The 16,494-nt window shown below is 42.3% G+C and overlaps 1 protein-coding gene across 3 annotated transcripts in view; it reads left to right on the forward strand.

The window, feature by feature from the left end:
• The window catches only part of nectin1b (nectin cell adhesion molecule 1b), a 210,128-nt gene that overhangs the window by 125,994 nt on the left and 67,640 nt on the right, over positions 1-16,494 (forward strand). For all 3 annotated transcript variants that reach the window (XM_041174361.1, XM_041174358.1, XM_041174359.1), the window contains exons 3-5: positions 752-1,054; positions 1,884-2,001; positions 10,984-11,135. In XM_041174361.1, the coding sequence (XP_041030295.1) occupies positions 752-1,054; positions 1,884-2,001; positions 10,984-11,135 (573 nt within the window). The remainder of the gene's footprint in view (positions 1-751; positions 1,055-1,883; positions 2,002-10,983; positions 11,136-16,494) is intronic.

Here is a 16,494-nt window from a genome sequence, read left to right on the forward strand (position 1 = left end):
TGTATTTTCTCACATTTGTGTCTCACGTGCCTGTTTCAGGAGGAATATAGACTAAGACATTTGGAGACCTTCCTGTCCTTTGAAATTGTGCGATGTAATCATTAACGCCCAACAGAACGATTTAAAGTTTCATAGGAAGGGCAGCACACCTAATGGTGCTGCACTCACTCAATACTGCATTGGAGATACAACCTAAATTGTGTATTAGGCACTCCAAAGAGGTCCCTTAAAGCCAACAGCAACAGCACCGTTAAACCTTTATGTCACATCTTTAACATCTCTCATTGTTCTTTACAACTGGGAGTCAAACCTAAGTAGGAGGGATGTTCGAGAAGGTGACTGAAGGTATTGTTGACGAGGGCTTTAAGGAAATGATGTAATGAGGTGGAGGGGAGGTGGATTTCATTACCTCTAGTAAATCTACCACGGCTCTGTGTTGCACCGCTCTTGCCTCTGTAAACACCTTTGGAGCATTTTATTTGGATTTCTTGCCTATAAGCAGTTATGATGACTAATATTTAATCTTTTTCTTGTTTGGGGGAGAATTGAATTATATATGTGTGATAATGTAAAACTGGAGAAGTTACCAGATGTGAAACAATCTTGTTACAAGATTTCTGTCACTCAGTAATAGAATTCAATTTGAGATAGTGGTGCTAACACATTTTGATTATATATAGGGTTGGGGGTGGGCAGGGTTCAGTCACATTATCATTTATTTTTCACTGACAGTTCTCTAATTTCCTTGTAGCCAGACCACTGATTGATGCTGAGCTCAGTCCAAACACCATCATTGCACGAGCTGGCCTTCCAGGAAAGATTGTTGTAGCAACTTGTACATCTGCCAATGGGAAACCGCCAGGTATCATCACCTGGGAGACAAAAGTTAATGGGGAGACAGTTGTTAAAGAATCTCGAAACCAAAATGGCACCATCACAGTGACCAGCCAATACCTGCTGGTTCCATCCAGAGAAGCTCACAGGCAACCACTGACATGCGTCGTGAATTACCAAATGGACCGCACCACCAAAGTGCTGATGTTAAACGTGCAGTGTGAGTATCCGCTGTATCATTGTTACTAATGATCTGAAAATTAAGTTAAAGCATGTGCATGTTCTTCTGTGACTAATGCATGGGACTCCGCTCTTGTCCACCTGCATGTGCGCCCCCACACCTATCACTGATATACCCACAATGTAAAGCCCTTGAATGAACCCTCACTGTGACACACTTATATACCCTCAATACCCTGCTAAAACGAGCTGAATTCCTATAGTGCTCCTCAAATATAGAGAATTGCATCAAAGCACTTTACACAGAGGAATAGACAGTGCACATCAAGTAGAAGAGTAAGGGATAGGCATGGCTGAAAATGAGAATTTTAAAGAGGTTTTTTCAAAGTGCGGTAGGTGGCAAATCAGAGTGAATGAGACAGGAAATTTCAGAGGGCAAAAAGGTAGTGCTGAGCAAGCTGTTATCAGTGATGGGACAGAGGGCAAGGACACTCTATAATTGGTTCCGGAATAGCTCACACCCTGTACACAAACCAGCATCAGTCAGCATAACAAAGTGTTCTTTCAAGTCCTCCATTCTAGCTTGTTCAAAGGCACTTCACTAGTTGGAAAATGGTAGATCATCATCTGCAATCAGCCTGGGGCATTACCAAGAGCAGGTCTTGGAAGCTAGGATGAAGTTACATGTGGACACTTGTGCTGGTGCAAGCAGCTTTATTTCAGTAGAACCATGTAGTTAATTCCATAGTCCAATAAACAGGTTATTTAACAAAAATGTTAAATAAAGTGAAATGTTTGGGGCCTTGGGTTTGTTACAAATGAAACTGCCTCTGAATTCTTTATGTTGGTGACATTACTTATCCGTGCAGATGAACCAGAGGTTACAGTGGAAGGATTCGATGGGAATTGGTACTTGAACAGAGAAGATGTGCGTCTGACATGCAGAGCAGATGGGAACCCACCCGCAACAAAGTACAAGTGGAAGATGTAAGTACTTGCAGCCCTCTGTATGGGCTTTCTATGAAATAGAACATACTGGAAATTCATAGCAAGTCCATTTGAAAAGGAAAACATTAGGTTGATGTCTTGGATGGAAAACATACATCAGAACTGAGCCCTTCTGACAGTGACACCCACAACATCAGCCTGTTTTCTTTTCCCTTTCAAGTGAGTTTCTAGTGTTTACAGATTTTCTTTTTATCTCAGCTGCTTTCTTTATGCTTCGCTAGGGGCAACCATTTGGACAGATGCCCCTCCCTATCCCTATAACCTCCCCCCAGCTCTATACCCTCCAACATCTCTGATCACAATGTCGCCTAATGTGGCTCGGTGTCACATTTTGATTATGTCTCTGTGAAACTTGGACTGTTTAACTTGGTTAAAGATGCTATATAAATGCAAGTTGTTGTTGTCGGGTATCCCTGTAGCAAAGTCCGTGCTGACAGTTGTATCCTCAAAGTGGGATTGAATCTCTGGACATTCGGTCACTCTGACCTATCGACTGCAGTTGGGTTGAGGGCCATTAATTTTTAGCTGAACCTGTATGCGAAATTGTTAGAATTCCTTTTTATTATTTTTTAAATCTTTTGGTTGAATGTTTGTGAGATGGAGCTCATCATGGAAAAAGGCTACTCCTTGTACCAACTTGTTATGTGCTGAGCTCTGAAAACAGCAGCCATGCCTAAGCACAGACCATTGTCATCCTGGGCTATTTTCTTTTGCCTCATAGCTATCCTTATATCCTCTGCAGTCATGTCAGCACCGTTAGTGTCTACTGGTGTGTTTTTATATATTTTGGATAAACACTCTCATTTAAACAATGAGCTGAGGCTGCTAAAGCTCATTGAACTTTGACATTTGCAGCTGTCAGACTCTGGTCAGGAATTAGAGCTCGGTCCCAGAGATCATATTGTATGTGGCTGCATTACCTAACAATAACTTGTATTTATATAGCACCTTTAAGGTAATTAACCGTCCCAAGGCACATGATAGGAACGTTATAAAGTAAAAAGTTGACACCGTGCCACAAAAAGAGATGTTAGAACAGATGGCCAAGAGGTAGGTTTTAGAAGCGCCTTAAAGGAGGAGAGAGGCTTAGGAGGAAATTCCAGAGCTTAGGGTTGAGGTAATGAAAGGCCTGACCATCAATGATGAGACGATTAAAAAAACAGAGACGCTCAGGGTGCCAGTCCCCACCTGGATTTTCTTCAGTGATCCCCTGTCCTTAAGATTATTCTGGACTGAAAGACTATTTTTAATAGTTGTTGAAATGCATTCTCACTGGCGATGGCATCCTAACCACTGCCAATCATCACAGCATTGATGGGGGCAATACCCAGTTCAAATTATATGGCCCACCCTGTGTTCGGTATCTGCATGGCTCAGGTGGCAGTGGGTGCAATTGATGGGGGTGTGGTCAGACAGCACAAAGCAGCAAACAGTGTGACAATGCAGGGGCACCAAATGGGAGGGGGCATGGGGCATAAGGTGAGTTGGAGCAAGAAAGGAGGAAGCATGGCAAAAAAAGCCCTGGAACTCAGCGAAAATGATATTTAAACGAGTAAATAAATAATGCCTCAACAAGACTGGATAAGCAAGCGTGTGCACTTCTCACTATTTAATCTGACTTCAGAACTGGCCCAGATTTTGTTTGTTTTATATTGAAATATCATCTGCCAGGCAACTCGAAACTCGTGTCACAACACTCATTGCATTTTGGTTTCTCTTGAGCAACATTGGGTTTCACTGGGCAATGTCACCTTTACAGCAGTTTCAGTGTTTACTGAAAAACAAGTACATTTAACTACTCAGGGCCGTTGAGTGGCAGTGGGAGGATGTGTTAGTGCATGCTTTTTAACTGAGAACTCAGGCCTCTTCAGGCCCAAACAGATCCTGCTATAATGGCTCGTTCATTTTACGACAAATTATTTGGGTGGTTCAGGTTTTGTGGATGTTTTTGGGTCAGGCTGCAAGGCCTGATGGTCACGTTAATCAGCTTTTGTGATTTCGCGTTGCAGCTTAATTAACAGTAGCATTTTATTAAAACATTCAAAGAACGGTTTCATCTTTAGATGCATCTGTGCAGGTGGATGATAGGTCAAGTATCTTTTAATCAGCTTCTAACCCCCTGAAGTCCCATCTGTTCCAACAAATGATAGAAGTAAATTGCAATTTAGAGCAGGGGAAAGTAGCATGTTTATTAGAAAATCAAAGCATCCAGGGTAGTAACTGTTGTGGATGGAAAAATATTGTTGTGGGGGTTTAAGTGGGGCAATTTTTGTTGTCTTTTTCTGTGTTTCATTAGCAGTTAATGCTGAGTTTAAGTGAATGAGGATTTAATGGATAGATTCAGTGACAGACGTGGCATGCAGGGTTGGATTCAGTGATAGCTGGGCTGAATCGGAACACGCCAGTGTGATTTAACTGAGGCTGGCAGTTTGATCCAGTTCCCGGTGAGCCTAAATTGAATTCAAAATGGTTGTTTCTGGCAAGGATCTGAATGTTATATTAGTCTCGTTTTAGCTGCTCATCCAACATTGGATCAGTTACGCCATTAATGCTAAGAACTGTAATAATAAAACTACAATTCCCCAGCACTATCACCTCACCACCCCCTCCCCTGCAATAGCATTCACATTGTGCTAGCATGCTTCAGTAAAATAGTAGAAATCCCAGCCTTGTGTTCTTGGACTCTATACACCTGCCAAAGGTTTATCGACTGGGTGCATTGGAAACTGACTGTTTTGAAGTCATTTCTAAATTGTTTTTCCTGTTCATCAGTTGGTGGTGTGAGCTCAGAATCATACAATAGTATAGCACAGAGTCCATGAGTCCATGTCGCCTCTTTCAAAGAGAAATCCAGTTCGTCCCAGTTCTGCCCTTACCCCACATCCCTGCATTTTTTTTCTGCTTCAATTCCACTTTTGAACACAACTATTAAATCTGTATCCACCATCCTATCAGGCAGTATATTTCAAACTTTATCCACTCATCGCATAAAAATATTTCTCCTCTTGTCACCTCTGGTTTTTTTGTCAGTCATCTTAAAACATTTTCCTCTGGTTATCGACCATTCTGTCATTGGAAGCCATTTCTTTATTTAAACCTTTCATAAGTTTAAACACCTCTATCAAATCTGCTCCTAACCATCTTGCTCTAAGGAGAACAGCCCAAAGCTACTCCAGTTTATCCATGTAACTGTAATCCCTCTGTCCTGGAAACATTCTAACTAATTCTTCAGTCTCCACCAGTAAAGCTCCATTTTGCTCCCCAATCAGCCCCACGGTTTCTCTTACAACCCTTTCACTGTTAATATTCTTATAGAAGATTCTTGGATCCCTTTTGTGTTAGCTGTCAATCTATTCCGCTACTCTCTCTTTGCTATTCCTCCAGCATCCTCCTGTTTACTCCGTGCAGTGCCATTAGCGTATTGATTTCTTGATTTTCTTTTGCTGCTGTGCTTCATTAATGTTTTTCAGTGAGCAGGTTACAAATGTTGTGATTAAGTGAGTCAGCTAGACGAATCAAATTAGTTGTCACAAATTGCCATATGGTTGGATTGGCTTGATAACACCATATTAATGCATGGTTCAAATGAATTGGAATGCTGCTACTTATAGACTGGTTGCAAGGCTCCACTAATGGGTTTGGAAAGGAACCGTCCTTGGAAACCACATCGAAGATATGGTTCAAGGTTAGGGCTATTATGGACAGCACAAGTAGAGGTGGCAATGGAGTGGTTGGGTTCACCATTTTTCCCTCACCCCATTCTACACCAAGATTTAATTTTCTTTTTCCTCATCAGAGTGGGCAATTTTAGTACTGGGGAGGGAACATTGCCTAGTTATTTCACCCTGTGACTGCACTTGGGTGTTCAGTTATACACGGGTTAAATGTGCCATGCTCTCCTTCATCAGTGAGCCTTAGTCCTAACCTCAGAGTGCTCAGTTCTGTACTTCACAGAATCACAGAATTGTTACAGTGCAGGAGGAGGCCATTCAGCCTATCATATCTGTAGGAGCAATTTGCCTGTCGTCACTCCCTGCCTTCTCCCTGTAGTCTTGCATGTTCTTCCATTTCAGATAACAATCTAATCCTCTCTTGAGTGCCTTGATTGAACCTGCTTCCACCACACTTCCATTCCAGACCCTATCCACCCACTGTGCGAAGAAGATTTTCATGAATCTTTTCTGCACTCACTCTAATGCCTTCACATATTTCCTAAAGTGTGGTACCAAGACCTGGGCACAATGCTTCAGTTGAGACCAAACCAATGCTCTGTGCAAGTTTAACATAACTTCCTTGCTTTTATACTTTATGTCCCTATTTATAAAGTCTAGAGATATTGTATGTTTTAATGGCTGCGCTCTTGACCTGTTCTGCGACCTTCAATGATTTATCCACATATACAGCCAGGTCCCTTTGCTCCTGCACCCTCTTTAGAATTGTACCCTTTATTTTTGTACTGCTGCCTTCCCGCCAAATGAATCATTTCACACTTCTCTGCATTAAATTTCATCTGTCACTTGTCCGCCCATTCCACCAGCTTGTCTATGTCCTTTTGAAGTTCTACACCATCCCCTTCACAGTTCACAATACTGGCAAGTTTTGAAATTACGTGTTTGACATTTCCAGTTACTATACCATACATCAGAGCATATACGAGCAAGATTGAAGAGCTATTTTGTGCTACATGTGAACAGTTTTGTGCTTGGTTGAAATACCCATACTCATGTAATTAAGATGCACTGGCATCTTTGAGAGGGGAGACATTCTCCCCATCTCTCTGTGTAGGATTTCTGTTCAGTCTGTGGATGTGAAAGGACTGGGTGTTTGATGCATTATTACCAGTCTTTCTTCCATTGATTTTTTTTTTGATTATAATGTAAAACCTTCAATTTGTTAAATGCATCTATTCAACTGGACATTAGAGGGTGAATTACAAAGGAAAAAAATTAGGCTGGTTTATAATGACTGGAGACCAGAAACAGTTTGACTGTGTCTCATACTATTTATGATATGTGTGGCACTGCATCTCTGTATTTATAATGCATACAATATCCTATCTCTGCTGTATAAGATTGCCTTGCATATTGAGGTTGATTGACTGGCAGACTAAAGAAATCTCCAATCAGCTGTTGGCTGAGCTTCACCAGGAATCAGGGGGGTGCTTTCACAACATTCCTCCATTATTTGATAGTCGCACTTATTTAAAATGCACACTGTCCTGTCTATGTCCATTGATCTGTTTCCCATGACTTTGTATCTCTGAGATCAGGTGGCTGTTTTCACATTAAAAGCCGCAGCTGCATCCTCCAGTCACAAGCTGACTCACTGTCGTTGTTTATAATGGAAACAGTAACAGCAGATTATCTGTGTGGATATTATACAAACAAATGGATATGTCAGACAGGAACTTCAGATGTTTGGTTGGGGTAGGATTGATGGGAGGGGGAGAGTTTGGTGTTTTCTGGAGTTTGATCATATACTCCCAAAGTAACACTAGACTCTATATTTGTGCCTTTGATTTATGCCAATCTATATTGTTTTGAAGGCTGATAATAACCCGTTTTTATTATCTGATAATAACCCAGTTATTGTTATCTATGCACAGATTGGTTCCATTTGCTACAGTCTCTGTGGCTAAAGGAAATCATCCTATGATATGACACCCTGTTCAGTTTTCCGCTATTAACCTCGAAAGATTCTGGATAAAATCTCGTCTCAGGAGGTGGGTGGTATCAGATCAGTCACCCGTTTAGACAGCTCTTAGTGTTTAATACTATTGACTACAATGGAATTGGAGACCAGGAGCTGTGTATAACTGGCAGCTGATCTAATACCACCCATCTTGGGCCACTGCCCACTGTACTTCCCCGATGATCAGAATTATGAAGGTTGAGCACTGTTTAACTACGGTTTCACCCTTCTGACTGGATGTGATGCCTGTATCAGGTCAGCAGCTTTATATATAAATAAACCCCAACTGCATTAGCCTTGATCAGGATTCTTCAGCTTGATTCCTGAGGAGGCCTCCTTATTCCGAGAGCAATGATACGACATGAGTAAATGATGTGTGTGCGTTTAGTTATCACCAGTGGTGCAATATGTAGTGAAAGGATGCAGGATTTTTTTTACTGTAAAGTAATGTAATTCTGAGCACTGACCTCACATAGCATTGCCACATGACCTTTAGTTTTTGGTGTGTTTTGTTCTATCTTAACCGACTGCACTAGGGACCTTTCAGAGCAGTTTCTGTTTGTACAAAACTGAAGTTTAATATCTTTGACTACAGCCAGGCCAGGTGTCAGACTGTGAGTGATTGGACAGGACTTAACTGTGATTGTGATGATGGGAGAAACAGAATTTATCCTGACAATTAATCGGCTTTTCAGCGCTCTGAGCTGATTCATCACTCGCCTGTCAGCGCAGAGTTGCACACAATAACAGCCAGAGCACAACACAGCAGTGTTAAAGGGTTTGAGTTTTACGAGTTCAGGGACACCTGCAGCCATTGCCAATCAGCAGTTGCAGTTGGTATGGCAATAAAGCGGAAAGACTTGTCATCAGAACAACAACACTACACCTTGATGCACTTTTATCTTTTGGGATGTTGTCATTTCACACATTGTATGGCTGGTTACAGTAGATGTTGGAGGCAGAGAAGTTGCAGCTTTGTAGTTTTGGATTAGGAATGTGTATCTGATGGTTAAAGGTGCCACATGTTGTTGTACAGGCCAGAAAGCCTCAGGTTTAAATGATGATCTGTGCTGCATTGATTGTTCTCATTTGGGATGCCAGAGGTGATCTCCGCACTATAGAAGTGGGACAGAGAAAGTTAGGCAGGATTCCTGTTCTGATCATCCATTGGCTCTCGTTGGGCAAGTGTGCAGCCAGACGTTGGGTGGGGTAGGTTTGGATTCCACTCCACCTGCCCCAGGACGCACAGGAGAATTCCCCTCAGGCAAATTATTAGAGTTAAAAGCAAAATACTGAGGATGCTGGAAATCTAGAACAAAAACAAAAATACCTGGAAAAACTCAGCAGGTCTGACAGCATCTGCGGAGAAGGATACAGTTGACGTTTCGAGTCCGTATGACCCTTCATCAGAGCTAAGACATATCATAGACATAGGCATGTCTTAGTTCTGATGAAGGGTCATACGGACTCGAAACGTCAACTGTATCCCTCTCCACAGATGCTGTCAGACCCGCTGAGTTTTTTTCAAATTATTAGAGTTGTTGGGGATGGCTGTGGACCCATATCCAAACAAGAGCCAGCACACCTGGGGAAGTGAAGAGAAATTCTGTATACCTGCATATGATTACACATAAAATTTGAATGTGTTGCTGTGGATGTGAATGTGAGTCCAATTTTGTGTGTACACGGTTCAAAAAGGTCACAACAGACTTTATAGAAGGAGAGAGATGAAGGGGATAAAAACATTTCTTGTCTGTGTTGTGTGTTGTTCATTCCCAATTTATGCCCTGTAAGTCCCTCATTGTAGGCAAGGTTTTGACCATGTTACCAGCTCTCACTTGGCTCTACCTCCAATTTGTTTAGGTAGGAATTGGGCAGCTGGGGTAGCCAAGGAGATACCAACCAACCTGTCCCAGTCTCACCTGTCATTAGAACCAGGTGTTGCTGAAGGTTTTTGCAACCTATTCACTTAAACTTTCACACATTCATTGGGGCTGCAGCTGTATAGTATAAACAATGATGCTGTACTACGGGGTTACAGATAGGAAGTTTGTGACCTGTGACTCTGATTGCAGGTCTCCCTTTTTTTTACTGCTGCTGAATGTCACCCCTATCTGCTGGAGAACCACTGGGAAGCATTTTCCACACTTCCAACCAGTGTTTTCTGGACCCACTATTGTTAACTCCTGGTTGCCGCCTGAGGTGAAGTGTTCACATCTTTTCCATCCACCATTGGCAGAAATGCAGTGCACCAGCCGAGTGTCATCCTCAGGAGGAGGAAGTGTAATGAGTGTTTGTGATGGGTATATGTGGGGTTGAAGATCAGTTTAGAGTTGAAGAGGATGCAGACGCTAGGCACTTATTTCAGGCTGAACAAGCATTGGTGAAGGAGGCAGCACTGTGACTCGCAACAAGCATCTAAACAAATGCAAACTCTTAAAAATTCATTTAAAAAAAAAAAATGAGAGCAACACAAAAGTCTCAAGCAAGGCTGGAGATTAGCAAGACCCTCCCCTGCCCCAACCCCAGACAGAAAACATGTAAAGCAAACCCAGAGAAGAGAGTTAATTCAGATCAGGTAATAACTAAGAATGACAAGTGCTCTCTATCTACCCCTCTATCTCATATCCAGCTGTTAGAAATTTGAATTCTTTCTAAAGTTTATAGGCAGAAAACAAATGCAGCAACTGCTATGTAAACAGTACATTTGTCATTATTTTTTCAAGCTTACACTAACAGAACCTCTTTCAAATAAAAAGACTCACTATGAACTTTACCTTAATAAAGCATTTAAAATTTGTCCTTTTAATTTTTTTTAAATAGTTTTGAAAAGCAACTGAGTGCAGACTTAATAGTTCTGCTGTACAGGTGACTGAGCACTGCATGTGCTCAGACTGCAAAATTCAAACTCAGCTCAAATGTTTATAAAATGGAAGCTTATGAGTGATGTTGCTGCTGTGGCCAGGTATCTCCCTGGCTGTTTTACAGTGCTGAGGAAATGCGCTGTACTCTGGCCCTCTTGCACACTGCTAGTTTTCTTGACTATTGTATCACTTGCTAACAATTTTGTTAAATTCTGAAATGAGGAGTAGACTACCTTTGCTAGATTCAAGCTCGATGCGATTCATCCCTCTGTGCCAGTGTCAGAGGGAGAGGACATTAATCTGTTTCATCTGAATTTAACCTCGGGTGCCTCAGATGAAAAGCCACTGTTCTAATGCTCTGATAGCCTTGATCTCTGTTGAAATTACAGTGTGTTTATTTTTACAGGTTAAATGGCTCATTGCCTGTAAATGTGGAACCACAGAATACCACTCTGCTCTTCAAAGGGACTGTGACCTATGACCTTGCTGGGACATATGTTTGTGAAGCTACAAATGCAATTGGCACACGGTCGGGTCTGGTTGAGGTCAACATTACAGGTAGGACAGGGCCTGCGGAAGAACTTTTATTAACAAAAGCTTTGCTAATCTGAAACCTGCTATCTTTTCAGCAACTATAATTGCATGATTGGTGTGTGGAGCGGTGTTCTCAATGCTTCCTCGCTGATTCTAAGCACCTCACTGTTCTCACCTCTTGTCTGTCAGTGAGCAGTTCTCACATTAGTCTAATTTTACAAATCCAACTGTCATACGCAAGTGTTTAGAATGTGTCATCAATTTATTGTTTATAAGTAGATGGAAGAGGATTGACTTTAAGAATCAGAAGGTGCAAAGTGCTTTGTACAGGTTATAGCTATCTCAACTCTTACAGAGCAGTGCCGTGGGTTAAGGGTGTCAGGGGCATAATTCATTTTCAGTTCGTTATCTTGCTGAATGACAAGCAAGAGAATGTGACCGTTGGTCTCCATCCTTTGACTATATTAAGGATTAGGAATAAGGGTAAAAGCCCTTCATTTAAATATGCTATAGTGATGGAATGAGATGTAAATTCAAGTTTGGGATTCCCCAAACAGAGGTCCTGATATTCGCTAGGTTGTCAGAATTACAAGGGGAGAGAGCACTTTGTCATCACTGAAAAGAGCAAATGTGAGAGACAGGGTGGAGGGGGCGCAGGTGATGGAGCTCAAAGAGAGAGCTATTCTGTATAATATGTAGGGGGAGTGAACTAAACTACCAGTTTTATTGGTCTATCAGAATGTATTAAGGGGCTGAAGTGAGATGACATATTCCAACTTCAGACCCTGGTCTGTGAGATCACCAGGAGCTGGCATGTTAATTACTGAGAGTTGTAGAATGTTAATTACCATATCCAGATAATGGATGGTGTGGCTGCGGGGGCGTTGCAGCATGCACTGTTAAGTGGATTCTTATTTCCATATTTCCAGTATCCTGTGGGCACACCCTAGTTTTGATCATCATTGAGTGTACAATCTATCTCCAATTATTGCAGTATAAGACATCAGCTACATGCTTTAGTTCCACCTCTCTCAATATCAACACCCTAAAACTCGACAAAGATTATATTTTGAGTTCCTGCATATTCCACAGTATGAAAAGATGGCTGGGTACAATTTCAGCAGAGTAAAGGATTTGAGTGGTGGTCACTGCATCGACGTATAACTATACAGAATCATTATTCATCAGGGTAAAGGTTACTCTCTGCGTAATGCTCAGGGTTCTCAGTTTTTTAAATACTTAACGGGATGGAATTGTTAACCCACTTCCATTCCTTCCTCCCTCTTAACCAACAATATATGGATTAACTACAAAAACAGAAAATAATACTTGTGTATAGCCTGTTGATACAAAATATGCTTCTCTGTAGGTTTGTGTACTGCTGGCAGTAGGAGTGTAATCTACTACCCGAACCACGTGCAAATTGGCATGGGGACGCGAGAATAAGGGAAGTAAACACGTGGCTGAAGGAGTGGTGCGGGAAAGAGGGGTTCCATTTCGTGGGGCACTGGCATCAGTATTGGAACAGGAAGGATATGTACCATTGGGATGGTCTCCACCTGAACCGATCTGGGACTAATGTTCTAGCGAAAAGGGTAAATAGGGTGGTCAACAGGACTTTAAACTAGAAAGTGTGGGGTGGGGGGGGTAAAACTCCAAGAAGTATGACTAATGGGAAACAAAGCAGCAGGTTAGCATGTGGGGGGGTGGATTCAACTTCATGGAAAATTATGAAAAAACTGAAAAGGAGAGCCCGGGAGAGGCTATTTAAGTCTCCAGAACACAAAATAGGACAGAGTGTTTGGAAAGGGCTAGGAATCTAACTTCAGGCACACCAGGTAAAGGGACAACAATGAGAAAGGGGATGGGAAATACAGGACTGAAGGTGTTGTATCTGAATGCACGTAGTATACGAAATAAGGTAAATGAGCTTGTGACGCAGATTGAAATTGGCAGGTATGATGTGGTGGGCATCACGGAGACATGGATGCAAAGCGATCAGGACTGGGAGCTAAATATCCAAGGATATACATCCTATCAAAAAGATAGGCAGGTTGGCAGAGGGGATGGGGTTGCTTTGTTAATAAGAAACAAAATTAAATCGATAGCTAGAAATGACGTAGGGTCAGATGGTGTCGAATCTGTGTGGGTAGAGTTGAAGAACCACAAAAGTAAAAAAACCATAATGGGAGTTATGTACAGGCCTCCGAACAGTAGTCAGGATGTGGGCCGCAAGATACAACAGTGATCATGGGGGATTTCAATATGCAGGTAGACTGGGAAAATCAGGTTGGTAGTGGATCTCAAGAAAAGGAATTTGTGGAATGTCTACGAGATGGCTTTGGAGCAGCTTGTGGTGGAGCCCACTAGGGAACAGGCAATTCTAGACTTAGTGACGTGAAATGAGGAAGATTTGATAAGAGAGCTTAAGGTGAAGGAACCCTTAGAAGGAAGTGACCATAATATGATAGAATTTATTTACCCTGCAATTTGAGAGGAAAAAGCTGGAATCAGATGTAACGGTATTACAGTTGAATAAAGGCAACTACAGAGGCATGAGGGAGGAGCTGGCCAGAATTGACTGGGAGATGAGCTTAGCAGGAAAGACAGTGGAACAGCAATGGCAGGAGTTTCTGGGAGTAATTTGGGAGACACAGCAAAAATTCATCCCTAGGAAGAAGAAGCATACTAAAGGGAGGACGAGGCAACCATGGCTAACAAGGGAAGTCAGGGACAACATAAAAGCTAAAGAGGAAACATACAATATGGCGAAGAGCGGTGGGAAACCAGGGGATTGGGAAGCCTACAAAGACCAATAGAGGACAACTAAAAAAGAAATAAGGAGGGAGAAGATTAAATATGAGGGTAATCTAGCTAGTAATATAAAAGAAGATTGCAAGAGTTTTTTTAGATATATAAAGGATAAGAGAGAGGCAAAAGTGGACATTGGGCCGCTGGAAAATGACGCTGGAGAAGCAGTAGTGGGGAACAAAGAAATGGTGGAGGAACTGAATAGGTACTTTGCATTAGTCTTCACGGTGAAAGACAAGAGTAACATCCCCAAAGTTCAAGAGAGTCAGGGGGCAGAGGTGAATATGGTGGCCATTACTAAGGAGAAGGTGCTAGGAAACTGAAAGTTCTGAAGGTGGATAAATCACCTGGACCAGAGGATTATACCCCAGAGTTCTGAAGGAGATAGCTGAAGAGATAGTGGAGGCGTTAGTGATGATCTTTCAGGAATCACTTGAGACAGGGAAGGTCCCAGAGGACTGGAAAATTGCTAATGTAAGCCCCCCTGTTTAAGAAGGGAGTGAAGCAAAGGATGGGAAATTACAGGCCTGACCTTGGTCATTGGTAAGATTTTAGAGTCCATTATTAAGGATGAGATTTCAGAATACTTGGAAGTGCATGGTAAAATAGGGCAAAGTCAGAGTGGTTTCATCAAGGAGAGGTCATGCCTGACAAATCTGTTAGAATTCTTTGAGGAGGTAATGAGTAGGTTAGACAAAGGAGAGCCAATGGATGCTATTTACTTGGATTTCCAGAAGGTCTTTGACAAGGTGCCGCACAGGAGGCTGCTCAGTAAGATAAGAGCCCATGGTGTTAGAGGCAAGGTACTAGCATGGATAGAAGATTGGCTGTCTGGCAGGAGGCAGAGAGTGGGGATAAGGGGGTCATTCTCAGGATGGCGGCCGGTGACTAGTGGAGTTCCGCAGGGGTCAGTGTTGGGCCCACAACTTTTCACTTTATACATTAATGATCTAGATGAAGGAACTGAGGGCATCCTAGCTAAGTTTGCAGATGATACAAAGATAGGTGGAGGGGCAGGTAGTATTGAGGAGGTGGGGAGGCTGTAGAAGGATTTGGACAGGTTAGGAGAATGGGCAAAGAAGTGGCAGATGAAATACAACATGGGGAAGTTTGAGGTCATGCACTTTGGTAGGAAGAATAGAGGCATAGACTATTTTCTAAATGGGGAGAGAATTCAGAAATCTGGAGTGTAAAGGGACTTGGGAGTGCTAGTCCAGGATTCCCTTAAGGTTAACTTGCAGGTTAGTCGGTAGTTAGGAAGGCAAATGCCATGTTGGCATTTATTTCAAGAGGACTAGAATATAAAAGCAGGGATGTGTTGCTGAGGCTTTATAAGGCTCTAGTCAGACCACATTTAGAATATTGTGAGCAATTTTGGGCCCCGTATCTCAGGAAGGATGTGTTAGCCCTGGAGAGGGTCCAGAGGAGGTTCATGAGAACAATCCCAGGAATGAAAGGCTTAACATATGAGGAATGTTTGAGGACTCTGGGTCTATACTCAATGGAGTTTAGAAGGATGAGGAGGGGATCTGATTGAAACTTACAGAATACTGAAAGGCCTGGATAGAGTGGACGTGGGGAAGATGTTTCCAGTAGTAGGAGAGACTAGGACCCGAGGGCTCAGCCTCAGAGTAAAGGGAAGACCTTTTAAAGCAGAGATGAGGAGAAACCTCTTTAGCCAGAGAGTGGTGAATCTATGGAATTCATTGCCACAGAAGGCTGTGGAGGCCAGGTCATTGAGTGTATTTAAGACTGAGGTAGATAGGTTCTTGATTGGTAAGGGGATCAAAGGTTACGGGGAGAAGGCGGGAGAATGGGGTTGAGAAACTTATCAGCTATGATTGAACGGCGGAGCAGACTCGATGGGTCGAATGGCCTAATTTCTGCTCCTATGTCTTATGGTCTAATCTCACGACACAATATCTTTTGAGGAATCGGCACCATGTTGAGTGTTGTTAGTAATGGGTATTTATTTTCCACACCTATTTCTATTATTATTTTTAAAATTTATTTCCATTCATTGTTTTATCCCCATCTTCTAGCCTATTTTGATATTTTCTCCCACACTGTCCCCTTCCCCCATCCCACCCCACTCCCACTAGGACCATCTGTCAACACAAACACAAACACAAATTTTGCTGGAAAAACTCAGCAGGTCTGACAACATCTGTGGAGGGAAAGGCAGAAGTTAATGTTTCGAGTCCATATGACTCTTCTTCAGAACTAAAGAGAAGTAGAAATGTGGTGAAATATATACTGTATAAAGGGGGGTGGTGGGACAGGCGAAGCTGGATAGGAGCTCAGTGGTAGGTGGAGGCAAAGGACGGATTGCAAAAGATGTCATAAACAAAAGGTCAAACGGGTGTTGTTGAAAGGGCCATCTGTCACTTGCTCATCCTGCTTTCTACTCTTAATGTCACCATTAGCACCTCCTTTAGCCAGTATCACTACCATCAATACTCCTTTGACCTTTTTCTTTATGACATCTTTTGCAGTTGCTCCTTTGCCTCCACCTATCACTGGCCTTCTATCCAGCTTCATCTGTCCCACCCCCCCTTATACTGTATATATT

The sequence above is a fragment of the Carcharodon carcharias genome, chromosome 25, assembly GCF_017639515.1.
Source record: "Carcharodon carcharias isolate sCarCar2 chromosome 25, sCarCar2.pri, whole genome shotgun sequence".
In the NCBI taxonomy this organism is placed as follows: domain Eukaryota; kingdom Metazoa; phylum Chordata; class Chondrichthyes; order Lamniformes; family Lamnidae; genus Carcharodon; species Carcharodon carcharias.